We start from the raw sequence: 26,686 nt of genomic DNA, 5'->3' as shown, positions 1-26,686 counted from the left end.
ACGACCTGTTGTGGCTTTGGGCAGTAGTGCTGTTGACGGTGGAAGATCCTCTCTCACATTCCGCAGAAGAGGAAAGATAAGTCAGACTTGCTTGTCACAGTTGTTTGAGTTGTCTTGTGGTGCTTCACGGCCTCGCTAGCTGGTTCATTCAGTAACTTGGCTAAACTGTTTACTTCTTGTTCTCCTACAAAATCTAGGCCTCACTCCCACCTGGCCTAAAGTGTTCGTCAAGGGGTTTGAGCTGATGGACCTAACTTGAGATCGGCAGTGACCGATTCATACAATCAACGGCTGTTGATTTTGCCTCTGTTGGTCAGTTCAACACCTTTAAAGCTTCCACATGACATCTGTTCTTCACCTTTCTTTGTCCTTTGTCCACCTGATGTTTTCATAGCCATCAACACATGAACCGTTTGCTGTATATGGCGATTTGCATCCACAAGCGATGAGTCTCTGCACTGAAGTTTGAGAGACAAGCTTTTCAGTGCATGCAGAACGTTCTTCATTACAGCCAAATCTTCCACAAACCCTGCATTTGTCTTCTTGTAAAGGCCTCCGAATTGTTGCCTTCTAACATCGCTTTGTTTGGCGTTTTTACTGGCTGTTTTAAAATGATAAGGAAGGGCAGCTTTTACTGTAGAGACGCTGATGGACACCCATGGGATTGTAAAAATTTGCCTTTAAGCAGAAACAAAACTGCTGCTGAAGCTCCATGTTCAGTTCCAGACTCAACTTCTTTCATTTCATCGAAGTGACTGTTATTATAACTCCACAGAATATCTGTGCTGGTAATTATAGACACGGTTTTAACTAATTCTGCAGTGTTTATGATCTGCTTATACATTTATTACAGAGAAAGAAATACAGGCGCTTATAGGGATGAAGAGCAGTTCAATATAAATAACACCAGAGGGCGCTGTTTACCAATTTATCATTACTGACTATTTCAAATTATTATGTAAAATATCTGTCTTAGATAACTTATATCAAATTTAGTCATTTCGCAGTGGATGTGCAGTTCTCACTCACTAGTTCAGTAGCAGTTCCACATAAATGACGGATGGAGCTGTTTCCTGCGATGAAAACCAGCACAGACCAGCACAGCAGGTCACCAGCCAAACTAAGCCATGTTGTGGATGCTGATACGCTGGTCAACCAGTATGACCATGTTGGGTGAGTAGCTAAACCAGCATTAGACCAGCATGGAATTCAGAGGCATTCAGTACATTTTATTTAGAATAAAGTCTAAACGAAAACTGCTCTGCATCTGTAAATGAATTACAGTCGTCACTGGATACAAACAAAATATACTTTTTTTTTTTTTTACTTTTAACGAAACATTTTCATTAACAGGTTATAAAACTCTTTCACAGACACGTCTCACAGAGTCTGCTGGACAGAACTGATTTACTGGCCTCAGCACTGAATTAACACCTACAAAGTACATGTGTGCTCGGATTTGCAAGATGACAAAAAATGACTTCAAGTGTTTGTCAGTCTCACAGCTTCAGCACTAAGCCAATGAAGCAAAATCTGGTCACAAACAGTAACTTAACAAGGAAAAAATCTGTTAATGTAACTTACTGTAAAAAAACAACAATAACAATGTCTATAGGTCCATTGTTGTTTTTTTGTAATTTGAAAATAAAAATGAAAATTAAAACAGTATAAGGTTTTCTTAGGATGGATATACTGTACACCGATCAGGCATAACATTATGACTCCAGCAGTACTGCTGTGTCTGATCCACTCAGACAAGCGCAACACACACTAACACACCACCACCACCACGTCAGTGTTACTGCAGTGCTGAGAATGACCCACCACCCAAATAGTACCTGCTCTGTGAGGGTCCATGGGGGTCCTGACCACTGAAGAACAGGGTAAAAGGGGGCTAACAAAGTATGCAGAGAAACAGATGGACTACAGTCTGTAACTGTAGAACTACAAAGTGCACCTATATAGTAAGTGGAGCTGATAAAATGGACAATGAGCGTAGAAACAAGGAGGTGGTCATAATGTTATGCCACTGCATTAAAGTTGAAGTTGATTAGACAATAAAAACTGAATGAGGCTTGGTCATACAAAAATTCTTTAAAATATCAATAAAAATCAGGGTTATAAACAACGTGCTGGACTGTCCTACATATATACAGTATTTTAGTGGAGGTAGCCGAATATCCCTTTGTGTGTTTCTCTGTAAATCAAATGTGGACGAAGAACCTGAGGCTCATGGTTTTACACTAAGAGTGAAGGTTCAGTTGACTTGACGGCGGCCGCTGCATCCGCTTGCTGCATCTGCAATGTGGCCCAGACGACGGCCAGCTGTCCCTGGTTGTCGTTGTTGAGTTTTTTGCGCTTCCTCAGCAGGATGAGTTGGGGGTTCCTCAGCAGAGTGTAGAGGAGAAGCCAGCGGGCGCAGACTCTGACCTCTAGTTGACTCCCTGAAGAAACACAACAGAGGAATATATATATGTGTATATATATATATATATATATCTATACATATATATATATATATAGACACACACACACACACACACACTATATTGCCAAAAGTATTCGCCCTTCACATGCATATGAAATTGAATGACATCCCATTCTTAACCCATAAGGTTTAATATGATGTCGGCCCACCCTTTGCAGCTATAACAGCTTCAACTCTTCTGGGAAGGCTTTCCACAAGGTTTAAGAGTGTTTATGGGAATTTTTGACCATTCTTCCAGAAGCGCATTTGTGAGGTCAGACACTGATGTTGGATGAGAAGGCCTGGCTCGCAGTCTCCACTCTAATTCATCCCAAAGGTGTTCTGTTGGGTTGAGGTCAGGACTCTGTGTAGGTCAGTCAAGTTCTTCTACACCAAACTCGCTCATCCATGTCTTTATGGACCTTGCTTTGTGCACTGGTGCGCAGTCATGTTGGAACAGGAAGGGGCCAAACTCCCCAAACTGTTCCCACAAAGTTGGGAGCATGAAATTGTCAAAAATCTCTTGGTCTGCTGAAGCATTAGGAGTTCCTTTCACTGGAACTAAGGGGCCGAGCCCACCTCCTGAAAAACAACCCCACACCATAATCCCCCCTCCACCAAACTTTACACTTAGCACAATGCAGTCAGACAAGCACCGTTCTCCTGCCAAACCCAGACTCGTCCATCAGATTGCCAGATGGAGAAGCGTGATGCGTCACTCCAGAGAACACGTCTCCACTGCTCTAGTGTCCAGTGGTGGCACTTTACACCACTGCATTTACACCTTTGCATTGCGCTTGGTGATGTAAGGCTTGGATGCAGCTGGTCAGCCATGGACACCCATTCCATGAAGCTCTCTACGCTGTTCTTGAGCTAATCTGAAGGCCACATGAAAGTTGGTGACCTCTCTGCACTATGCGCCTCAGCATCCACTCTGTCATTTTACATGGACTACCACTTCGCGGCTGAGTTGCTGCCGTTCCCAGTCGCTTCCACGTTGTTATAATACCATTGACAGTTGACTGTGGGATATTTAGTAGTGAGGAAATTTCATTACTGGACTTGCACAGGTGGCATCCTATCACGGTACCACGCTGGAATTCACTGAGCTCCTGAGAGCGACCCATTCTTTCACTAATGTGGAATATATATATACACACACACAGTATCTCACAAAACTGAGTAAGCCCCTCACATTTCTGCAAATATTTTGTTATATCTTATCATGGGACAACACTATAGAAATAAAACTTGGATATAGCTTAAAGTAGTCAGTGTGCAGCTTGTATAGCTGTATAGATTTACTGTCCTCTGAAAATAACTCAACACACAGCCATTAATGTCTAAATAGCTGGCAACACAAGTGAGTATCCATTTTTGACGTTTTTCAGTTTTTGACATAATTTGAAAACGTCTGTTGGCCTTTACATTGTCTGTAAATTTCATGATGAAAGGACCACAAGAAACGACCCAAAATTACTTGGAAATAATTCTTGTTCCATTGACTTACATTAAAAGTAAAGTAGGTTTTTTCCTTCTCCAGTAAAGTTACCATTTTGGAGAGGTTTTCTTCCAACAACAGCGAATAACAAAAATAGAAGAAAAAATAGAATAGAAAAGAATAGAACAAAATAAAAGGCAATGCTTCACAATTACGTTATTGGTCGTATAACATTATTAACAGCTGCTTGTTCTGCAAGAGAACCAAAACCCATGACTTTTGCCGGACCATTTCATTTGTTTAATGCGCACCTGAGTACAAGCAGGGCATCCACACCAGTCAAAACTAACCGAACTAAAGAAAAAGTTCTGCACCAAACAAGGTATAAATAAGTTAACACATTGACAAACTTACATATGGTGCACAATTTCTACTCATTTCTATTTATTTACTGAGCTTAACATTTAAAATAAATTTTGCACACACCACAATTTATGTTTTATTTTTTCCAGTTTGTTCAATTCAGAAAATTAACAGTAGTTGTGCATGAAAATGTGCACAAGTGTGTGCTCTGTAATGAGTTAACTTATTTACAATAAAGAATCAATAAAACATGTAATTTGGCCAGGAACACCTAAACTTTTAAATATGACTGTACATGCAGTTAGTTACCTGGGGTCTGGTCTACGCTGGAGTAAGACTTGGCTGCTGTGTGTCTCTCCAGAGTGCGTTTGAGCAGCAGGTGGCAGAAGCAGACCAAAACCAAGTTGCTATGGTAATGATCTGCCATTATCATTCCTATCCATGTACGGTAGCCTGCAGACACAGAATGCACAACAAGTTCTGTTCCTCCATCCAGTAAAATTAGCAAAGTTTTAACTTTCAACAGTTTCTATTTTACATACACTGGGTAGACCTTGAAGGAGAAGAAGTCTAGCCTTTCACTCACAGCAGCACGGACCAGCAGGACATTTAGCAGAGTTTGCTAGCGTTAGCTGTTTTCAGAACTTAAATTATTATTATTGATTTTTAGTGCCGTCAAGTCGACCCCTGGCGAGCATATGGATAAGAGTTTCTCCAGAACATCCTGTCTTCTACTCGGGTCTTTAGGATTCGTAATGACTTGTTCACGATTCCTCTGATTGTCTCCATCCATTTTGTTGCTGGCTGTCCTTCTCCTCTTTTACCTTCAGCTTCTTTTCCAATGAACTGTATTTTTTCTCATAATATGTCCAGAATAAGAGCTTCAGTTTGGTTATCTGGGCTTTGAGTGGGAGATAAGGCTCCATTAGGATTCTTCCATTTTACCATCTAAGGTACAGTACTTTCAGAAGTCTTCACCCACACAAAACGCAGAATGGTTGCACAGCTTAAATGGTTCCCACTTCCCGCTGGGTCGCTAGGTGGTTGCAATGGTATTCAAGGTGGTTGCTAAGGTGTTGCTAGGTGGTTGCTATGGTGTTGCTAGGGGTTTGATATTGTATCCAAGGTGGTTGCCAAGCAGTTGCTGCGGTGTCACTAGGTGGCTGCTAAGGTATCCCAAGAGGTTGCTAAGATGTTGGTAGGCAGTTGCTGTGGTATCCCATGCACCTGCTAAATTATTGCTATGCAGGTGCCATGGTGTACAAGGTGTTTCTTAAGTCATTCATAGAGAGTTGCTAAGTGGCAACTATGTGTTATTGAAAATGAATGGGAGTCTATGAGAAGAAGGAGGGCAAGTAGTTTGGTGTTTGTTGGGCAAAGGAAATAATAAGGCTGGGGTTTCGGTGAAAATGAATGGGACTCTATGAGAAGAAGGAGGGATGAGAAAATGACACATAGAGGAGTTCAGGTCAGTGTGGCTGTGGATTAGAGCTTGAGGACCTGCCCTGAGTGAGTACATGTAGTTTGGTGGCTGTTGGGCAAAGAAGTAATACAGTTTGTGTGGTAGCAAAAATTAATGGGAGTCTATGTGAGAAATGAGGGATGGAAAAAAACACAAACAGACGAGTGCGGGTCAGAACAACATTGAATTTGTGCTCGGGGGCCTGCCCTGAGATATATAGTATATGTGGAACTGTGTCTTTTGGTTGAACAGAAGTAAGTAGATTGTCATGCAATTTTACACCCCATTCATTCCTATTGGAATAACATATATATGGATCCTATGGGGATAACAATATTTGCAATGCGCGAACACAATAAATAAAAACAATACAATAAATTTCAGCATAAAAGCACAAATAAAAGGAAAATTTGAAGAAAATTAAATAAAACGATTGTTAAAAAAAAAGTAATAAGGTAAAATAAAATGAACAGTAATACATTAAGGATCAGGCTGAGTTACAGGCTGTCTGAAGTCAACTAGAGATTAAAAGTTTAAAATGACTTAAAAGTGACACCAGCAAGCTGAGTTTTAGAGTCCATCTCGCTACTGTGCTGTAGCTAAAAGCGGATTTTCCCAGTTCAGTATAAAATTGAAAGGTGATCCAGTCATTAGAGCAAGTCTCATAATTACCATTACCGTTATTTGTAGAGATCATATAAGCTGCCATATGGCTGGAGAGTGATTTCTTCCTGATTTTCTGCTATGAGTGTTGTGTTATCTGCACATCATCTTCCTCCAGTCCTGCTTCTCATATGTTTCATCATACAGGTTGAACAGGTATGGGGATAGTGGGCAGCCTTGTCTTACTCCTTGGGTATAGTGGGCAGCCTTGTCTAACTCCTTGGGGATAGTGGGTAGCCTTGTCTAACTCCTTGGGGATAGAGGGCAGCCTTGTCTAACTCCTTGGGGATAGTGGGCAGCCTTGTCTAACTCCTTGGGGATAGTGGGCAGCCTTGTCTAACTCCTTGAGATAGAGGGCAGCCTTGTCTAATTCCTAGGGGATAGTGGGGAGCCTTGTCTACCTTCTTGGCCAATGTGGAATCAGTTTGCCCACATTCTGCCATGACTGCGGCTTGTTGAGCAATGTAGAGGTTTCTCATTAGACGAATGAGATGCTCTAGTATACTCATTTGCCTGATTCCATAATTTTATATGGTCAGAAAATTGGAAGGCTTTGCTGTAGTCAATGAAACACATGTTGACTTCCATCTTGAATTCCCTGGCTTTTCAATTATCCAGCATACATCAGCAATGATATCTCTTGTTGTTTAAACTATGGAAAGGCCATGAGTTTAAGGACATCTCAGAGGAGATATACCGGCAAAACTACAACTACAAGTCTATTTTGTTACACTACTGTTAACTGAAATGCATAAAATTGTCTCCATAGAATAATATGGAAAAATATATTTGATTGATAAGATTTTGTCATATAGTCCAGTCCTGATTTAAAAAGAAGTTCTCTACTTGCTGTACCTTTATCCAACAGCTCAAAGCCCTTTGGCATGACGGTCCGGTTGATGCGGGACACCAACAACAAACTGACGAAAGCGCTCCTCAGCAGCCGTAAGATGCAGCTCCACAGTCCCAGGATCACGTTGTAGAAAAAGAAGAAGTAGTTAAAGTTGTGGAAGGCTTTCCTGGAGAGGAAATAACATTAAAAGAATCAGTCTGACCATTAGTTAACAGGTTGCTATCAGATTGATTTAACAAGTAAATAATGTCCATCAATCACGTATCAGACTTTCTTAAGAAATATGGTCTGTTTGACCTATAAAGACCAAAAGGTCCTCCAGCCAGAGCTGTGCAAAAGTCAAAAAGGCCATTGCAATGCAAGTTATTCATTTTTCAGTGTCAGGAAAATAGAAGGAAGTCAAACAACAGGACTTTTCGAAACTGAAAATACAGAGAAAATGGGACTCCTGACAACCACCTGCAACACCTGGTGGACCAACAAAAAATGTCCCCATCAGATAAGAAGCACTTAAAGCTTTCTTCTTTGAGAGAGAGGAGAAAATCAAGCTCCACTCTTACATCAGATCTGAAAACATCCACAGCCATCCTTCCACTGTGAGAAGACAACGCAGCACTATGGGTCTAAAAGGATGTGTAGCTGCCAAGGAGCCTCACTGAGAAAAGGAAACAGACAAGAACATCTGCGGTAGAACACCGAAACTGGACATCTGAGATGTGGAGGAAGGATTTATGGACTACTGGGATCTTTGGAAGTAACAGGAGGAGTATGTATACCGCCAAGGCAATGAAAGACTTCTCAACACGTCACCATTGGAAGTTTTGACAGAAGGAATGAGAAATATCTCTCCAGAATTTGAGAGTGAGTCTCCTGAAAAGAATGGAAGCTGTAATAAAAGGTAAAGAGTGACACACTGAGCACTCAAACATCTGGTATTACATTTACAGCCCCAATTCCAAAAAAGTTGGGACGCTGTGTAAAATGTAAATAAATGTAAATCAAAACAGAATGCAATGATTTGCAAATCTCATAAACCCATATTTTATTCACAGTAGAACATAGAACACATATATTAGGTGTTGAAAGTGAGACAGGCAGAAAGTGAGACTCAGGCAGCACTGCAGTAAAAACAGGCATGATTCTGTACTGGAAATCACTGCATGGGCTCAGGAACTCTTCCTCTCACTTCCAACATCTGATTGTAAGTCGCTCTGGATAAGAGCATCTGCCAAATGCCGTAAATGTAAATGTAAATTTATGTTCTATGTTCTACTGTGAATAAAATATGGGTCTATGGGATTTGCAAATCAATGCATTCCGTTTTATTTACATTTATTTACATTTTACACAGCGTCCCAACTTTTTTGGAATTGGGGTTGTGGTTGTTGAGGCTTCTGTGTAATTTTCTGTTAAATATTTATGTATTCTGCTTTTTTACTGACACTGAATAATGAACGCTTGCTAGGTTAGCTTTCGCTCAATGGTTACCCTTCAGAGAGAAGACAATCATAGGGTAGAGACAGTTTTGTCAAAGACGTGTGGGCAGGAAATAGTGCATTAGCCTTGTGATTGCAGAGAATGTTGCTTATTTATCGCTACCCACCATTAGGACCAGCCACTTTACACTGAAAGAGGAAAATGTTGGCAAAATACATTGGCCATTTAGTGGGCACTGGAAAATTATTCACATTGACTTTGTACATGTATATTGTGTACCCACCAGAGCAAGACCTACTTAGAAAGAAAACACAGATTTAGATTCCCTGGGCCTGAATAAACTTCCATGGTACTCAGTCATTTGAGCTAGCTGACCAATTAAAGTCCCTGAGGTAAACCACACCACAGACACGTGCCTGTTCATCTACACTCTCACATCCCTACACACAGTTCAGTTAGCAAGCTCCTGGCTAACTTATGATCGTTTGTAGGTCAGACTGCTTCCTAACACGTACCTGTTGTTGAGCGCGAGGGGCTTCTGCTTATCCTCAGGCGACAGTTTGTCCTGCAGGAAGAAAACCCGAACCAGCAGGACCTGCAGCTTCAGCAGGGCGAGCACGATGAAGAAATTTGCCCTGTTTTTATAATAGCAAACCTTGAATGAGACTCCAAATCATGTGAACCCAGCCCAGCTTTTTCTAAGCTTCACTGTAATGCCAGTGTAACACTAGAATACACCAGGATCAGACATCCATTATAACCTGGTTAGTTGCCTTAAACTACATAACTGGACATACAGATTGGCAGGCTGGTGAATGAATAAGTAACAAAAGAGTGTAGAAATTATGCTCTGTTATGAAATCTGTGTGTAATGGACTGTGGACTTACAGGAAGGTGATCAGATCGATCAGCCAGGAGAGGAATCCTTCTTCACGGATTGGGATGACCACCAGAAACACAAAGACAATCCCAAACACAAACAGGGCAAAATGCACGATCAAATAACCTGAAAAAGCAATACAAAAGTCTTAATCTCTATTTGGATGGGATTGGTTTTACATAGTTAATGAATGACAACAAAAACGATGTACTGCTGACCTGAAAACTCATTTGTTCTAAATTTTAATCGGTGCTGAGGATGAGTGCACTCACCCCATATTGTGTAGGCGATCTGGCAGCCAGGGTACCTCACAAGAGCAACCTGAAATAAGATGAATTAAAATGCTATTTGAAACAGATGGGCCCTGTTTAGAGGCCTGTCTCACAAGGCACATTATACTTTCACATTCACATCACTAAGCAAGACCACAACTATTGGGATTGCAGACCGAGACCAAGTTGAGTCTCTGAGTTGAGTCTGAGTCAAGTCTTGAAAGTCTGAGGTGAGAATCCGAGTTGAGTCTATGAGGTGAGAGGTCAAGTCTGTTTTTCAAGTCTCTAAGGCCTGCTAGGCTGTGTCGAATTTCGTGTCTCTAAGGTGTGAGTCAGAGTTGCTTCTCAAATCTCTGTGATGATTCTGAGTCAAGTCTTGAGTCTCAGGGGTGTGCGTTCAAGTCCAGTCTTGAGTCTCTGAGGTGAGTCTGAGTCGAGTCTTGAGTCTCTGAGATGCAAGTCTGAGTTGAGTCTTGAGTGTCTAAGGTTTGAGTCTGAGTCAAATCTTAAATCTCTGAGATTCAAGTCTGAGTTGAGTCTCGAGTGTCTGAAGTCTGAGACCGAGTTGAGTCTGAGTCATGTCATGAGTGTCTGAAGTAAGAATCCAAGTTGTCTCGAGTCTCTAAGGTGAGAATCTAGAGTTGAGTCTAGAGTATCTGAGTTGAGTCTAGAGTCTCTGAGGTGATAATCTGAGTCATGTCTTGAGTCTCTGAGGTGAGAATCCAAGTTGAGTCTAGAGTCTCTGAGGTGAGAATCCGAGTTGAGTCTTGAGTCTCTGAGGTGAGAATCCGAGTTGAGTCTATAGTCTCTGAGGTGAGAATCCGAGTTGAGTCTAGAGTCTCTGAGATGAGAATCCAAGTTGAGTCTAGAGTCTTTGAGGTGAGAATCCAAGTTGAGTCTAGTTGAGTCTCTGAGATGAGAATCCGAGTTGAGTCTAGAGTCTCTGAGGTGAGAATCCGAGTTGAGTCTAGAGTCTCTGAGGTTAGAATCTGAGTCATGTCTCAAGTCTCTGAGGTGCTTTAGTAGATAATTGTGTCACTGCAGAGACACAAGCATCTGCATCTTTGTTACATTCGATTATAAGTTATGTCAGAAGTCCATGCGTTCTAAAGACGTGTCACAGCTGCTTACATTTACACAAACAAGGACGCATGGTCCATTTTCGTTTGATAACAAATGCAGACAGAGACTGATGTAATAAATGTGGGCAGCACTCTGTGACTCCAGTCAAGAAATCCTATCACAAGTTATCAATGGAAATGCATTTGACATGTAAATGGTTATACACTACACGGCTCTACAGCTACACCCTTACCATGCTAACGGCAGAGTCTGGCGTTCGGAACCTCACTGGCAAGAAGCTTTTTTCACCTGCCCGCAGCTTTTTCATGTGCTTCCTGCGACGTTAAAAGGCAAATGAATTAAATCATTGTAAGAGAAAGACATCTCATTGACTTTGTTCGCACAGCAGGTAAAAGTGCCCCAAATCCAATCTTTTTCTTCAAATGTGAAACAGATGTGTTCCTTGTGTGTCAGTGTGAACAGCAAAAAACACATTAAATCTCACATTTTCAATTTCGATTTGAGATGCTTTCATATGTGGTACTGAAACCTGATACGTATCCAGTATGCAGTGACTCAGTCTGAACAGCCAGATCGGAATTCATGCGACTTTTACGTCAATCCAACTCAACATTTGTCATAATTTTGTGCTGCTGAGACATTTAGGCTGATATTTCTGAACTAAAAAAATTAAAAGGAGACTTTGAAGACATTTCGAAAGTAATGACCGAACGTGACAGTGGGAGAGCGAGGCTGCAGCGTCAAAGAATAGTTAAAAGTCTGAAAGCATAGTTTAAAGAATCCAAGGACGCAAACCAAAGAAGTGACCGTGCACTGTTTATGGTGAGTTTGAACACACTGTGGGTGATGAGCCCAGTTGTGAGTCAGTGAAGCTTCATGATGGCCCCTGTGATGGTGGCGAAGATGAAAATGAAAGCTCCGGGACCGACTGGCGTTCGCTGGCAGTCATGATTGTTTACCTCTGGATGAGCCACTTGAAGCACTGTTCATTTGCGCATGTGGGTCAGTTTATGACCTTGAACTGTTCAAACTAATATCATATCAGTCACATTTAAAAGAACAACAAAAAATTTCTGAGAAAATCAGATTTGGGCCACTTTTACCTGCTGTGTGAACATAGCCATTACGCTTTTCTGGATATTCCAAAACAGTGGACATATGTTCTTTGTGGTATCAAAGACAAAACTGCAAAAGTCCATATGCTATGGATATTAATTTAGAGGCCCTCTTACTTAAACAATGTCTTCAAAGTGTAATTCCATTTAGTGCTCACACATACCTGTAACATATCAGTACATGACCAACGTGAGCCACAGATGACAGTGTGGCTAAGGCTGTTGAGACATACCAGGCATCTAGAAATCAAATAAAAAATAGCTTTATGCAATATCTAGAACAACTCCACATTGTTACTGTAACATTGTAACACTCTAAATGATGTTACATACAGTATCATGACGATATATGAAGTAATAAATTATTAGAATAGTGACTGGCATAAAAGCAAAAAGGAGCCAAAATGTTGCAATAGTCTAATAACAAAAAATTAGTTATTTTTGATGATGTGACACAGGAAGTGTTGTCTTTCCAGACATCCTTTGTGACCTCTGCAATGGAGCAACAAACCAGGGCTCAAACCAGAGCTATTTTGGAAATTGCTTGACCATAAAATTTCAAATTCAAAAATTTTTATTCCGATTGACCAAGGACATAAACTAAGGATGGTTGGGCTTTGGTCACCTGAGGCTTAAGCAGTTCCATCTCCTTTATTAGTGGAATGAAGGGGTGAAAAAAACAGATTGAATTCATGAATGAATGAAAAGAAAAAGTGATCTCACATGCAGCGTAATCCAGGTATTCGGTCCAAAAACTGGGTCTCTCTACTAGAGTGTATAGCTCCTTGATGCCCAACGAAGACAAAACTAGCTCACTTGAAATGAACTACGAGGAAACCAAGAAACACATAGACACACATATTATTGTACAGATTACTGATTACCTGTATCTGTAATCTGAAACCTAATCCAAAGGATTACTGTATTAAAGTAATGTAATCTGATTGCTTTCTGTTTTCAGATTATCTGTAAACCACATACTTACATAAAGAAAAGCTAAAACAAGCTTCAGTGAGACTTAAAAGCAGAAAAACTGCAGTTTAACGAAAAAAATAATTGTCTATTATGTTGTCCCTGTCTTCCATAACATTTTGTATGAGTATCTGAAACCATTTGCGACAAACATGCAAAAACAGAGGAAAGCAGGAGGGGCAAATGCTTTTTCATGACACTGTGCCTGTAATCTAATTACTCTCTTTTTCTGTAACTGTGATGGGACAGTTTCCTTTTTTGGTATCCTAAGTATGTAACATAGTCACATGTATTCCATTACTACACAAACATGTTCATCTCACAATAACACATTAATATATAGATTATCATGTGCATTCATGCACAAATGCACACGTACCATGTAGAGTCCGACGAGAGAGATAACCGCAGTGGCGATCATTCTGCTGGGGAATTTAAAATAAGGATCCGAGTCGTACACCTTCCTTCTGAACCAGCTCTTCTCCAACGACCTGGAGTGGAGAATATGAGGGTCAGAGTTTGTGTGAGTGTCTATGTGTCTGGGTGAGTGTGTTCATGTGTTTATTAGACTGTGTATGTGAGAGAGTATCTTCCTCAGGGAGTCGCCACCTAGTCATGGCAGAGAAGCTTGTGTGCACCTACAATCCTGAGAATAAGGCCATCTGTAGATGCGCTCCTACAGATTGGTCAAGCAATGCAGTGAGACAAAGAGAAGCTTTTTGACAAAGTAAGGTCCGCAGACATAAGGCCTCAGCAGTGGCATAAGCACAGCAGTGAAATCCTTTCAGGGCCAGCAGCTTTGCTCTTTTTTCATCTTCAAGGTTATGTGACCTGTGAAATTAAGTTGATCTTTCAGGATAACTCCAAAGTTTTGAGCCCTGTATGATGAATTTATGATAGAGGAGTCGAAAACTTGACAGATCCACCTAATGTATATGTAGTCAGAGGTGCTGTCTTGAAGATGTAAAACAACAAAGCCGTTGGCCCTTTTGAGATTCGAGTAGGCAATCTCATGGTGGCCGAAAATTACCTCCTGGCAGCACATCCCTGCCTTCATCCTGGAGATCTGGAAGAGGACATACCCAAAGATTTCAGTGATCAAGTTGCGGACCTAAACTATTATTTACCTAACTACACCAAGCTATGATGGAGCTCTCGGCATTTAGACCCTAGAGTCTTGTTTCTCTGGGTACACTAGGCACGTATTGGTTTGGATATTAAGAAATAAATCAATCTGAGGTTTCTTCAACACCAAGAAGGCTGTCTGTGGGCCCGTCGATGAAACTCTCCATGTCCTAAACATGTGCAAAGGCTTCTCTCTGAAGTGACTGCCTAGTTAATTGTAAAAGAACTGCTGATATAGTATTTCATGACAAGATCCCCCGGCACCACAAATGTCTTGAAGATGTAAAACAACAAAGCTGTTGGCCCTATTGAGATTCGAGTAGGCATTCCCATGGTAGCCGAAAAGTACCTCCTGGCAGCACATCACTGCCTTCATCCTGAAGATCTGGCAGAGGACAAACCCAAAGATCTCCATGATTACCTGATAACTACCATCTTTAAAAAGGGGACAATGCAGACTGTGGGAACTCAGAAGATGGTAGCTTCCTGCTGTGCATCACTTAGAAAACAACTGTGCACGTTCTCTCCAACCGCTTCCCTTGTCTGAAGAATTCCTCCAAGAATCTCAGTGTGGCACAGAGGTACAACTGACACAAACTTATCAAAGACCACCACTATACATAGTCTTCATGGATCTCACCAAGGAATTCGACTCTGTGAACCAGGAGGCTCTGTCAAAATCTCGGGTGCCCTGAGAAATACATTACAATGCCAAGCCTTCTCCCTGACCACATCACTTCAGTATAGAGGGTTCTGTGGTCAAACATGGATGCACCTTTGATCCCACCTTGTTTAAAATCTTCAAAAACCTGACAACTGGTACCTGAACTCTGTACAGAATGGATGGCAGGCTCTTCTAGCTTAACAGATTCAAGTACAAGATAAAAGTTTCCTCCATGTCCATCATCAGCTTTAGCAGCTCAACCACAGATCAGATGAACTGGCCATATGGTGCAAATGTCTCATGTCTCCCCAAGCAGAATATTGTACTTGCAACTACCTGTTGGCCAGCAGCCCCCAGGAGGTGGGAAGAAGCAATATAAGGACAACATCTGGATCAATCTACATTGAGCTGGGAGAACGTAGAACAGGATAGAACGCAAAGTGAAACCATGCACCGTCTACCATTCTTCACAAAGGACACTTAATAAAGCCCACACTGCAGTTAAGTCTGCGGCTCCAGGATTCTCCTTCCCCGCCAGGAGATACTCCTCCAGAGGACCATCATTCCCAAACTTGAGTCCATGCGCATGCATGCAATGTGAACATTTGTCTGCATGTGCGTGTGTTAATGGACATATGACTAAACGTACTGTTCAGGAGGCCGTCTCAGTAGTGTTTGTACATATTTGTACTGATGGGACTGAAGAACCGCATCTTCTTCTGCCTGAAGGAACAAACATCATGATCTAATTTATTTAACAAAGTAGTTATTACCACAGTAGTTACAGTAGTATTGTTATTATCTAAGAATAGCAGACTTTCAAATCACCTTTGGAAACTCTGAGTTTCTGAACAAATAAAACACAGGACCACTATTTGACCTGCAGGTTCTGATGCTGTAGGCACATCAACACAGTGGTGCCACTGTTGTTTGTTTCTTTTTAGCTACTGTTCCATCCAAAGGCTTTTTGTGCATAACGTACCACTTCAAAACATTTATTGATGTAGGCTATAGAAATGGAAAACATCAGGAATATACACAATCAGGCATAGCATTATGACCACTGAAGAACAGGGTAAAAGGGGGCTAACAAAGTATGCAGAGAAACAGATGGACTACAGTCTGTAACTGTAGAACTACAAAGTGCACCTATATAGTAAGTGGAACTGATAAAATGGACAATGAGCGCAGAAACAAGGAGGTGCTCATAATGTTATGCCTCATCTGTGTATTATGAATGTCGACAACTTTTTTTTGTGTTCAACTTTAGCGGAAATATTTTTATTGATACCTAAATTGCTGTGGAAACATAAATGGAATGGTTTATTTAGAGAAAAATAAAATAAATTTAATGACAGATTTCCCTCTTGGTACCTCTAACATGAGACACAAACAAACTCAAACAGCATGGTGGAGGTAGTGCTGGACTGAGATTGAGCAGGAGACACTGGGCACAAAAAGTGAAAAGAAACAGTGATTGTCTGTATACACATAGAAGTGCACATTGATCTTAGGTGGAAAATGTACAGATCGCTACAAGGACAAGTGCTTTGATTTTACTTTCAATAAAGTAAAAAGATCAAATTTACTCTCTTAGGTCAGTGTCCTATTTAATCTGATAAAGTTATGGGGGAAATAATGTTTTATTTGATCACATTAATTCAAAATATCTGAGTCAATTTCCATTCTGTCTGCGGAATGGCCGTATGGGTTAGGCTTCTGTTCACTCGGCAGCCATCTTTACAGCGCCACAGGGCAGTTATTTCCAGCTATACAAGAGCAGACTTCTACCTTTTTGAATAAGGGGAGATGTAAAAACTCAAAAGATTTTTCAAAAACATGTTAGAAATCACCAGTAAAATCCAATCCACCAGTAATGTGACCTTTTGACTTGACTTGTTCTGGCTACCGCTATGGGGCACAATATCGTCAACCCTCCTCTGCTTGTGGTGTAACCACCAAGAAGTCTGGCTCTTTTTCATGAGGGATGTTACTTTCTTTGCAAACAGATGCCATGTTGAGCATTATGTGCTTTCCCACTCATATTTCAACCAGATCGGTCTCCTCCTTTATAATGTCTCTGGTTAGGCGCAGGTTTATGTTGGGGTTTAGAATTTGTGAAGCGTCACTTATAGACAAATGTAGGTGCTGTTGCAAAATGCTGAGTGTGTGCATTTGACCTGCTTGTTGCGTTTTTGCAGGCAATTCTTCACTTCAGTTGCCAATATGAAGCCAAAGCGACAGAGGAGGAACCCCAGGCACAGCAAATATGGCCACTGCAATAACTAGACAGATGAGCACACATTATCAACGGCTTCATGCATAAAAACAGTCAACAGTCAGCAGTTTGTGACACTCATACAAAATGAAAACAACAATTAAAAAAGCAGCGTTCTGGCTCAAATTTTGAAAATCTTGATAACTTTTGGTTCTTTTAAGCAGTGGTGGACGAAGTACACAAATCATGTGCTTGAGTTAAAGTAGAGATACCCAAGGTAAAATATTACTCCAGTAAAAGTAGAAGTTCCTCCCTTTAGACCTCCACTTGAGTAAAACTATCAAAGTATTTGATTTTGAATGTCCTTAAGTATCGAAAGTAAAAGTACTAAAAGATTAATTACGACTTTAATGTCCTATTACCGTTTTTGTAAGAAGACTCCTAAACTGCTTCATTAACTCATTTTAGGTGAAAATACTCCAGTGTCTCTCTTGGTAAACCAGTCTTTTAATAGAATGTCATTAATTAGTGACGCTGATGTCTATTAAAATTATCATAAGCACAAAACACTGAAGGCAAACAATTTCCTTTAGATAGAACCGAGTGGCTCTGAAATAACTGGGTCGGTATGACCAACAGGTCAAAACAAGCTCAAGACAAAGTGCGTGCTGTGCCCTGATTGGTGTTCTTCCTTCACGCTTCTTTCATTTTGACGTTACATTTTTATGCACACTTTGAAATGTAGTGGAGTGAAAGTAAAAAGTCGCCCAAAATGGAAAGTTGTGCAGATACACGAAAAAACTACTTAAGTACAGCAACGAATTACATTTACTTAGTTACTGTCCACCACTGCTTTTAAATCTGTTCTGAAGTACATGCATGAAACAAAGTGGTAATGACTGTCAGTATGCCATGTGTTTGGAATGTGAAAGCAGTCAAGAAATTCCACAATTGGTAAAACAGGAAATCTAGTCTACGTAATTAACGTAATTAATGTTACTTGACGATTGTGTTTGTGGTTGAAAATTTACTTCCAGTGAGCTCAGATTAAACACAATAAATTAACACGTTAGCCAATGCGACTCAAATGGACAGCAAAGACTTACACTGAGTTAACCAGCCTTCTAATATCAGTTCTTCATTGAGAACATGGCAGGAATCTAATTAGATCTAATTATAAACGTGTCTAAGGTAAAAAGTAACTGGATGTTTTTGAAAGTCTATATTTCATCATGAAAGAGGTAACTTGTCTGACATTTTGTGTCTCTGTGTTGTTGAAAAGCTTGTTTAGATTTCTGCATGTTCATGGTAGTTTTAGTGGAAGAGCCATTAACCTTTAGGAGATGTTTTCACATGGTGCTGTTAGGTTATTATTATTTTTTTCCATAAAAAGTACGAGTTGTCAGTTTACAGACATGTTATTGGTCAATTCGCATGGGATAAGACATTTCGGTTTGAATTACAGAGACGGCAGTGACCACTTTACAAACTGCTCTGGAAATAGAAAATATGCCAAAACATATTGTTGCGATCCACTACTGGCTGGTGCTGGCCTGTAGACACTCATGAGGCATGGCCATGCTGAAGGCCACGCCAGGAGGATCATGGGCAGTGCACACCCTCTAAAACTATTGTGTTGATTATGTTGTTGTTTGTCCATTAACCTCTTAAAATCCCAGGCTTATTACATACTATGGCTTATTATTCAGTAAGTACAGGGGCTTCGATGCAAACTAGCTGAGCTATTCTTAGGCTATGGAAGAGTGCAGTAACACTCTGGGCCTGCTGGGAGGCCCAGGCCATGTAAGGGGTTAAAGGTATGTGGTATGTGTTTATTACATTGTTCTATGTTGGGGAGTGGGTTTAGTTTGTGTGGGTTGGGGGTCACCATAAGGGTAAAGTCTACGCCCTTAGTGTTTAATAAAGAGTAATTCTCATGGTGGAATCTGTGTCTTACTCTGCACCGACACCACAATATAATTTAACAGCTTTTTAGTCTACCTTCAACGTCTTAAGTGAATGTGTTATTAGCACTGTCATTAGCTTGGGCATTCACAGCAAACAGGCAAAATTAAATATTCACATAAAATCAAACTTTTTTCTGTATTTTTACATATTTTTTTTGGCGTACACTTGAGGCAGGCCAGTAATTATCACATTGATTTCAGCCACAGAGAACACAAGTAAATGCTTCTTCGAGCCTTCATTCTTAAGAAACTCCTTTTCCACAGAATAAGAGCATTTTTACCGACATGTTGATTCACAGTCTGTAAAAATTATTGACATGGCGCTTTCGGATGGAATTAAATCATTGAGAAACATCAGTAATAATTACATTATCCTACCTACTCATGTAAAACTAATCATATCTGAATAGTGCTTTAGAGTATGAACCAATTTAGTGAAGGTTTCAGTTGAAATTAAACTATTAAACTATTTGCAACAATCAGTCAAAAACACTGTTGTCAACATGCAGAATTGAAGAGTTTTGTGATGTAAGCATGAAGTTAAGCTTTACAACCTTTCAGCTCTTGGAATGTTATGTTGTTCTTAAATGCAGGAAATGCACCAGATCTGTCAAGAGTAATGTAATTTAAGCATATTTCAATGTAAAAATGTTCCAGACACAGGCATTTTAGGATGTGTATTCAATTAAAAAACCGTGGCCATTTTCACCCCTGGTCCCAGCCCTGCCTAACAACGCTTGTAAACAAACGCCCGAGAAATCCTCAGCAAATTCTATGACTAAACATATTTAACTTGAGGGCGTTTGGCGGACAGTAGCCACGTTTACATGCAACCAAATAATTCTTTAATAATCCGACTAATAGCTCAATCAGAATAGAATACGTCCATGTAAACACCTCAATCGGAATAGTCTAGTCTGATCGACGTCATTCAGAATACAATTTCTAACCGACTGATCGAGGTGGGTAATCCTGCAAATAATCCGTTAAATAGAAGAATAATATCCGTGTAAACGCCTGTATCTGATTACATTCCCTATCGGAAAGTTTAAGTCCGTTCTGATCATGTTTGTCGCGTCATAGTGAAAGTTTATACCGTTCAACATGGCGGAGCAGAAACTGGTCTGCAGAGGAGACGAAGTTTATGCTCTGATCTTTAAAAGACGGCGGTGGGACGGACGTCCAGCTTATATGTCTCAGAACACGAAGTCTTCCTCTCGGCCTTCTTTAATAAGGACATGTGAAGGACGTTTTCCTGAGTCTGACATCATTTTAAAGCAATTAAAAACACAAGCGTGACAACTGAAACTCGGACTGGACCTCACATGATGTTCGCTGTCATGGTAACGTTTACTCTAAGTGGTGCTCCAGGCACGTGCATCATTTTGCATTGGATTACTTGTAATGCACATGTAAACAAAGATTTTCTATCGGATTGTTGAATAGAGTGAGCATATAAACACATCAGTCTGAATCTGTAATCGGATTGTATTCAATCGGATTGGCAAAAATCTTTGCATGTAAACACAGCCAGTGAAAGGAAGGAAACATGAATGGAGTGACTCTTTAGTGGTTGTAAAGTGGGAGATGGCAGCACACTCACCTCATCATAACACATCAAACTACCAGTAAAAGTACTTTCATCACAGAACTTGTGCGCACACTGGACATTCCACACTGCCACATACAACCTGGAGAAAAACACACAGAGAAAAGCAACAACTACAGCAGAAACCATCACAATGACCGCAGTTCCACTGCTGAGGTTGAACAGCTACAGAGCTGATGGCGGCTAATCTCACCGTGCTAGTTGTTAAAGCTGAACTATGTAAGGTTTGTGGATTTGGAGACCTCTCTGGTGGAAATGTGTAACTGCATGCAATGTGCGGAAGAACCCTTCCCATTCTAACGTAAACTTTCTAGCACCACTGTGTGTGTGTGTGTGTGTGTGTGTGTGTGTGTGTATGTGTGTGCGTATATATGTGTGTTGTGTGTGTCTGTATGTACCAGACAAGTGTGTATAACAGGCCTAAAGCTCCTCCCACTGCTCTGTGTGGTGTTGACAGACAGATGAAAAAGGGCAGATTAGCCAAGGCCACTTCAAACGCAGCCACCAGATACATGAGAGCTGAAAGAAAAACAGACACAAACACTCCACTATTACTCTATACTACATCTCTGTTCCATATTATCCTTCTGTTCTATACTGTACTTCCATTCCATACATCTAATTCATATTATACTTCTATATTTCTATTCTATACTGCACTTCAACACTAATTTCTATACTACTATTCTATACATCTTATATTATACCTCTATCCTATATTTTTATTCTATACTGCACTTCTACTATCATTCTTTTCTATATAAAATGTATATTCTATATTATAATTCTATTGTATACATCTAATATATATTACTGCTTCTATATTTCCATACTAAACTGCACTTCTGCACTACACTTTTATTCTATACATATATACGATAATTCTAGAATTCCATTGTATGCTCTACTTCAATTCCATAGATCTAATTCATATTATACTTCTATTCTATACATCTAATATATATATATAATGGTTTTATTCTATATTTCTATTCTATACTGCACTTCTACACTACACTTATTTTATACTTTTATACTACACTTGTGTTATACTTCTATTTTCATATTCTACATTATAATTTTATTCTATACATCTAATCATATTATGCTTCTATACTGCACTTCTACTATAATTCTATTTTATAATACATTTATATTCTATATTATAATTCTACTCTATACATCTAACATATTCTACACTACACTTTTTTCTACACTTCTATATTATAATTCTATTCTATATTTCTATTCTATACTTCCATTGTACACTCTATGTCAATGCCATACATCTAATATATATTATACTTCTATATTTTTATTCTATACTGCACTTCTACTATACTTCTATTTTACAGAATTATACATTTATGTTCTATATTATACTTCAACACTTCTCTACAATTCTATTCTTCTATATTACACTTCTATATTTATATGTTTCTATTCTATTCTGTAATCATTCTATACAATATTTCTATACTTCTGTAGTTTACTATACTTGTACCCTCTACTATGCTTCTATACTATTTCTAGTTTTTTTTCTGAAAGCCAGCATAGGCTCTATAAATCAGCTTAGGCTGATGATTATGATGTTAAAAGCTGAAATAAAGCACTGCATGCAAGAGGAAACATTCAAACTAAAACCCTGACACAGCATGAATGCTACACACTGAGCGCACATGGCTGTAATTTATTTACAACTAACTCAGCTATTATTCTAATTTAGGCCAATAAGTTAGTTAAAGCAACACTATGTAGGGTTTGGGGATTTGGAGACCTCTCTGGTGGAAATATGTAATTGCATGCAACATGCGGAAGAACATTTTGTAAAGTAAGTTGTGCTTCGGACCCCCACAAGCAGTTTCCACACTCATTGTCCATTTTATCAGCTCCACTTACTATATAGGTGCACTTTGTAGTTCTACAGTTACAGACTGTAGTCCATCTGTTTCTCTGTGTACTTTGTTAGCCCCCTTTTACCCTGTTCTTCAGTGGTCAGGACCCCCATGGAGCCTCACAGAGCAGGTACTATTTGGGTGGTGGATCATTCTCAGCACTGCAGTAACACTGGCATGGTGGTGGTGTGTTAGTGTGTGTTGTGCTGGTACGAGTGGATCAGACACAGCAGTGCTGCTGGAGTTTTTAAACACCTCAGTGTCGCTGCTGGACTGAGAATAGTCCACCAACCAAAAATATCCAGCCAACAGCGTCTGGGGCGCGTCCGTGGGCAGCGTCCTGTGACCACTGATGAAGGACTAGAGGATGACCAACACAAACTGTGCAGCAGCAGATGAGCTATCGTCTCTGACTTCACATCTACAAGGTGGACTGACAAGGTAGGGAGTGTCTAATAGAGTGGACAGTGAGTGGACACAGTGTTTAAAAACTCCAGCAGCACTGCTGTGTCTGATCCACTCGTACCAGCACATCACACACTAACACACCACCACCACCACGTCAGTGTTACTGCAGTGCTGAGAATGATCCAGCACCCAAATAGTACCTGCTCTGTGAGGGTCCATGGGGGTCCTGACCACTGAAGAACAGGGTAAAAGGGGGCTAACAAAGTATCAGAGAAACAGATGGACTACAGTCTGTAACTGTAGAACTACAAAGTGCACCTATATAGTAAGTGGAGCTGATAAAATGGACAATGAGCGTAGAAACAAGGACATAATGTTATGCCTGATCGGTGCAGAACTCATGGTTCTAAATAGAACCATTGCCTGTACTAAAGAACCCTTGAAGAACCATCTTTTTTTAAGTGTGTACTGTAGTATAATACTAATTGAATGTACCTATAAGCCATTTTGGCACGTTAAATGGTACAATGATCCCCAAGATCAGTTCGATCATTTGTGGAGCTGCCACTATGAAGGCAAACGTGTACGACCATCGGTTCCTCAGTGTTCCAGTGAAGTCCAGCGGCCTAGCAACAGCAAACACAAAGAACAGGTTTTAAATACACAAATCACACAGGAAAAAGAACTCCTAACTAACCTTGTGAGTCATATGGCTCCCTGGTGGTCACATGGAGTGGAGTCTCATCAATATTGTGCTTGTGTTTCTCGCTTATTATCATGATTCATTTTGAACGGCTTCTTGATCAGCTACACATCCTTTCAGACCCACAGCGCTGAGTCGTCTTCTCACAGTGGAAGGATGGACAGAAACACCTGTGGATGTTTTCAGATCTGAAGCAGCTTGATTTTCTCCTCTCTCTCAAAGATGAAAGCTTTAAGTGCTGTTTATCTGATGGGGGCAGTTTTGGTGTCGACCAGGTCTTCCAGGTGGTTGTTAGGAGTCAATCATTCAATAATTTGAACTTTTGCAAACTCATTTTCCTTTCAATTCCTCCTTCCTTATGCAAATGGATTATCTTCTATCTAATCTCTGTCTCTTCTATCTAATCTCTAATCTCCTAAATATCTCCTGAAAATTAATAACTTGTACTAAGTGGCTGTTTTGACTGGATATGAATAAATAAAGGTTGTTCTTTGAGTTTTGTGCAGTACTGAGTGTGAAAGCTCAATGGGTAGAACAGATTAGGCATGTTTATTTTTTGTATAATCAAGCGAAATGTTAGCATTGAGGCACATTTGTTGTTATTATGTCCATTTGTTGTCCATGTTATTGTGTTCAGTTAGCTACAACAACAGTCCAAGCTAGAAGCACAGCATTTAAACTGTGGTTCCCAAAGGGAAAATGTGGACGATCTGGGGGGCAAACATTCTTGGATGGGCACACAGTTTTGGAAGGTCACCGCTGTTTGGCAGAGTAACACGACCACAAGAGAGAATGTCTCACTTACACAACGATGCCGAATCGGCCGCGGAGGTACGGGAAACGCTCCTCAAAGGAGTAAACCTTGCCTCTGCGCTCCAAGAATGACATCAGCACAATGATGCACATCTACAACCAAAAAAACACAACAAAATCACATTTATTCACACACAAAGAGATATATGACAGGTAAGAGGGCAGGATTTTGATGATATTTAGGCCCAATCCCACCCTAACTCCGTTCCAAGGGGTAGTGGTTGAAATCTTGCCCTACGAAATGGGACAAACCTCAAATAAAAAGAACGCTGCTTCATTAACAGCTACTACTACTAACAGACTAGTACTACCAGAGTTTGGTAGTACAGACATGTCCAGGGCTTGTTGTTTTCAGTGATTAGCCAATGATGTCTAACAGGGCTCGAACTCTTCACCTTTTCAGATCCTAATTATGTTCCAGGATCTTGCTCTGTTTTTACTAATAAAGGCAGCCATAAATGATCACCATTAAGGTAGAAATTTGAAGTGGTCAGTGAGTGGAATTACAAGGTAGGGGTTTCTAATAAAGTGGTCAGTGAGTGGAATTACAAGGTAGGGGTTTCTAATAAAGTGGCCAGTGAGTGGAAGCACAATGTAGGTGTTTTTAATAAAGTGGCCAGTGAGCGAAAGTACAAGGTCGTTTCTAATGAAATGGACAGTGAATGCAAAATCAATGGATGTTCGACTGTTGAGTGATCAGCAGTTGAAGAGTAACTCACAGAAGGCAGAAGACAGACGTGCAGCAAATTTTCGGTAGAAACTTCACATGCTTCCTCTTCTTGTGTTGCATTTCTGAGAGGAAAATGAGAGAATTCTTTCAGTACTTTAAACACCTCAGTGTCACTGCTGGACTGAGAATAGTCCACCAACCAAAATTAGCCAGCCAACAGCGTCCTGTGGGCAGCGTCCTGTGACCACTGATGAAGGACTAGAGGATGACCAACACAAACTGTGCAGCAGCAGATGAGCTATTGGCTCTGACTTTACATCTACAAGGTGGACTGACAAGGTAGGAGTGTCCATTAGAGTGGACAGTGAGTGGACACAGTGTTTAAAAACTCCAGCAGCACTGCTGTGTCTGATCCACTCAGACCAGCGCAACACACACTAACACACCACCACCACGTCAGTGTCACTGCAGTGCTGAGAATGATCCACCACCCAAACAGTACCTGCTCTGTGAGGGTCCATGGGAGTCCTGACCACTGAAGAACAGGGTAAAAGGGGGCTAACAAAGTATGCAGAGAAACAGATGGACTACAGTCTGTAACTGTAGAACTACAAAGTGCACCTATATAGTAAGTGGAGCTGATAAAATGGACAATGAGTGTAGAAACAAGGAGGTGGTCATAATGTTATGCCTGATCGGTGTAAATATTGACTGTGCATTACAATCGTGCAGAAATGTGTTCCCCGTAGAAACATGGAATTTGACCAGAGGTGCACAAACTGTACTGCACAGTGAAATAGTCTAAAAAAGGCCTCGAATGAACATTAAACTCACTAAAAGAGTAGCTCAGGAATCTACCAGGCAACAGAGCTTCAGCTTCAGCCTCAGGTCAGTCACTGATTGCTGAATTAAAGCAACTTCCAGTCAAAGTCTTTTGAAAAAGGGCGTAAAGATTGGGTAACGGAATAGTGTGCAGAACGGGATCGTTACGTGAAGCGCTACATGTTTTGTGTAAAGTGTTCAAGAATTTGCTTACACTTTATTATAGGTTACTGATGCTAATGTAGCTAAAAAGATTAGCATGATGCTAACCGCATGCCGAAATCAAAGACAAACTGGTGCGCTGGCTTGATAAGGCTGATGGTATGCCACTGCTGGTCTAACCTCAGATCACCCAGTTTACTGTCCTGCACACAAAATCTAAGATTTTTATTGTCCGCAAACAGACTTTTATTTTGAAAAATACTTACAACCACTTACAAACAACTGAGAGCAAAAAGCAGCATTTTGTCGAACACGCTATTGGGCCACCAGCTTTGCTGTATCCTCTTACCATCTACTCATCTCAAAGCATGTGGAGCTGTTCAGTATCTCTAATAGACTTGATTATGGCTTCTGACACTGTATGACTCTAATGACCATTTTTCTAACGATTAATCTATCGACTATTTTTCCGATTAGTCGATTAATCGAAACAAATCACGCTTCTTCATCTGCCAATCCGATGGAAAGTCTGGGTTTGGCGGTTGCCAGGAGAACAGTACTTGTCTGACTGCATTGTGCCAAGTGTAAAGTTTGGTGGAGGGGGGGTCATGGTGTGGGGTTG

At 40.5% G+C, this 26,686-nt stretch overlaps 1 protein-coding gene across 1 annotated transcript in view; it reads right to left on the bottom strand.

Moving 5' to 3' along the window:
* Positions 1–2,238: 2,238 nt before the first annotated feature.
* LOC118817128 (stimulated by retinoic acid gene 6 protein-like) overlaps positions 2,239–26,686 on the bottom strand; it is a 29,986-nt gene continuing 5,538 nt past the window's right edge. Inside the window, exons 3-19 of the mRNA XM_036583832.1 lie at positions 25,130–25,202; positions 24,403–24,503; positions 23,390–23,520; positions 20,990–21,110; positions 20,586–20,673; positions 16,978–17,082; positions 15,447–15,520; positions 13,388–13,499; positions 12,760–12,862; positions 12,201–12,276; positions 11,154–11,235; positions 9,839–9,887; positions 9,575–9,692; positions 9,202–9,321; positions 7,252–7,415; positions 4,581–4,724; positions 2,239–2,444 (exon numbers count right to left, since the gene is read on the bottom strand). Of these exons, the coding sequence (XP_036439725.1) occupies positions 2,239–2,444; positions 4,581–4,724; positions 7,252–7,415; positions 9,202–9,321; positions 9,575–9,692; positions 9,839–9,887; positions 11,154–11,235; positions 12,201–12,276; positions 12,760–12,862; positions 13,388–13,499; positions 15,447–15,520; positions 16,978–17,082; positions 20,586–20,673; positions 20,990–21,110; positions 23,390–23,520; positions 24,403–24,503; positions 25,130–25,202 (1,867 nt within the window). The remainder of the gene's footprint in view (positions 2,445–4,580; positions 4,725–7,251; positions 7,416–9,201; positions 9,322–9,574; positions 9,693–9,838; positions 9,888–11,153; positions 11,236–12,200; positions 12,277–12,759; positions 12,863–13,387; positions 13,500–15,446; positions 15,521–16,977; positions 17,083–20,585; positions 20,674–20,989; positions 21,111–23,389; positions 23,521–24,402; positions 24,504–25,129; positions 25,203–26,686) is intronic.

The sequence above is a fragment of the Colossoma macropomum genome, unplaced genomic scaffold (genome assembly GCF_904425465.1).
Source record: "Colossoma macropomum unplaced genomic scaffold, Colossoma_macropomum, whole genome shotgun sequence".
Lineage (NCBI taxonomy): Eukaryota > Metazoa > Chordata > Actinopteri > Characiformes > Serrasalmidae > Colossoma > Colossoma macropomum.
This window is presented reverse-complemented; position numbering and strand designations above follow the sequence as displayed.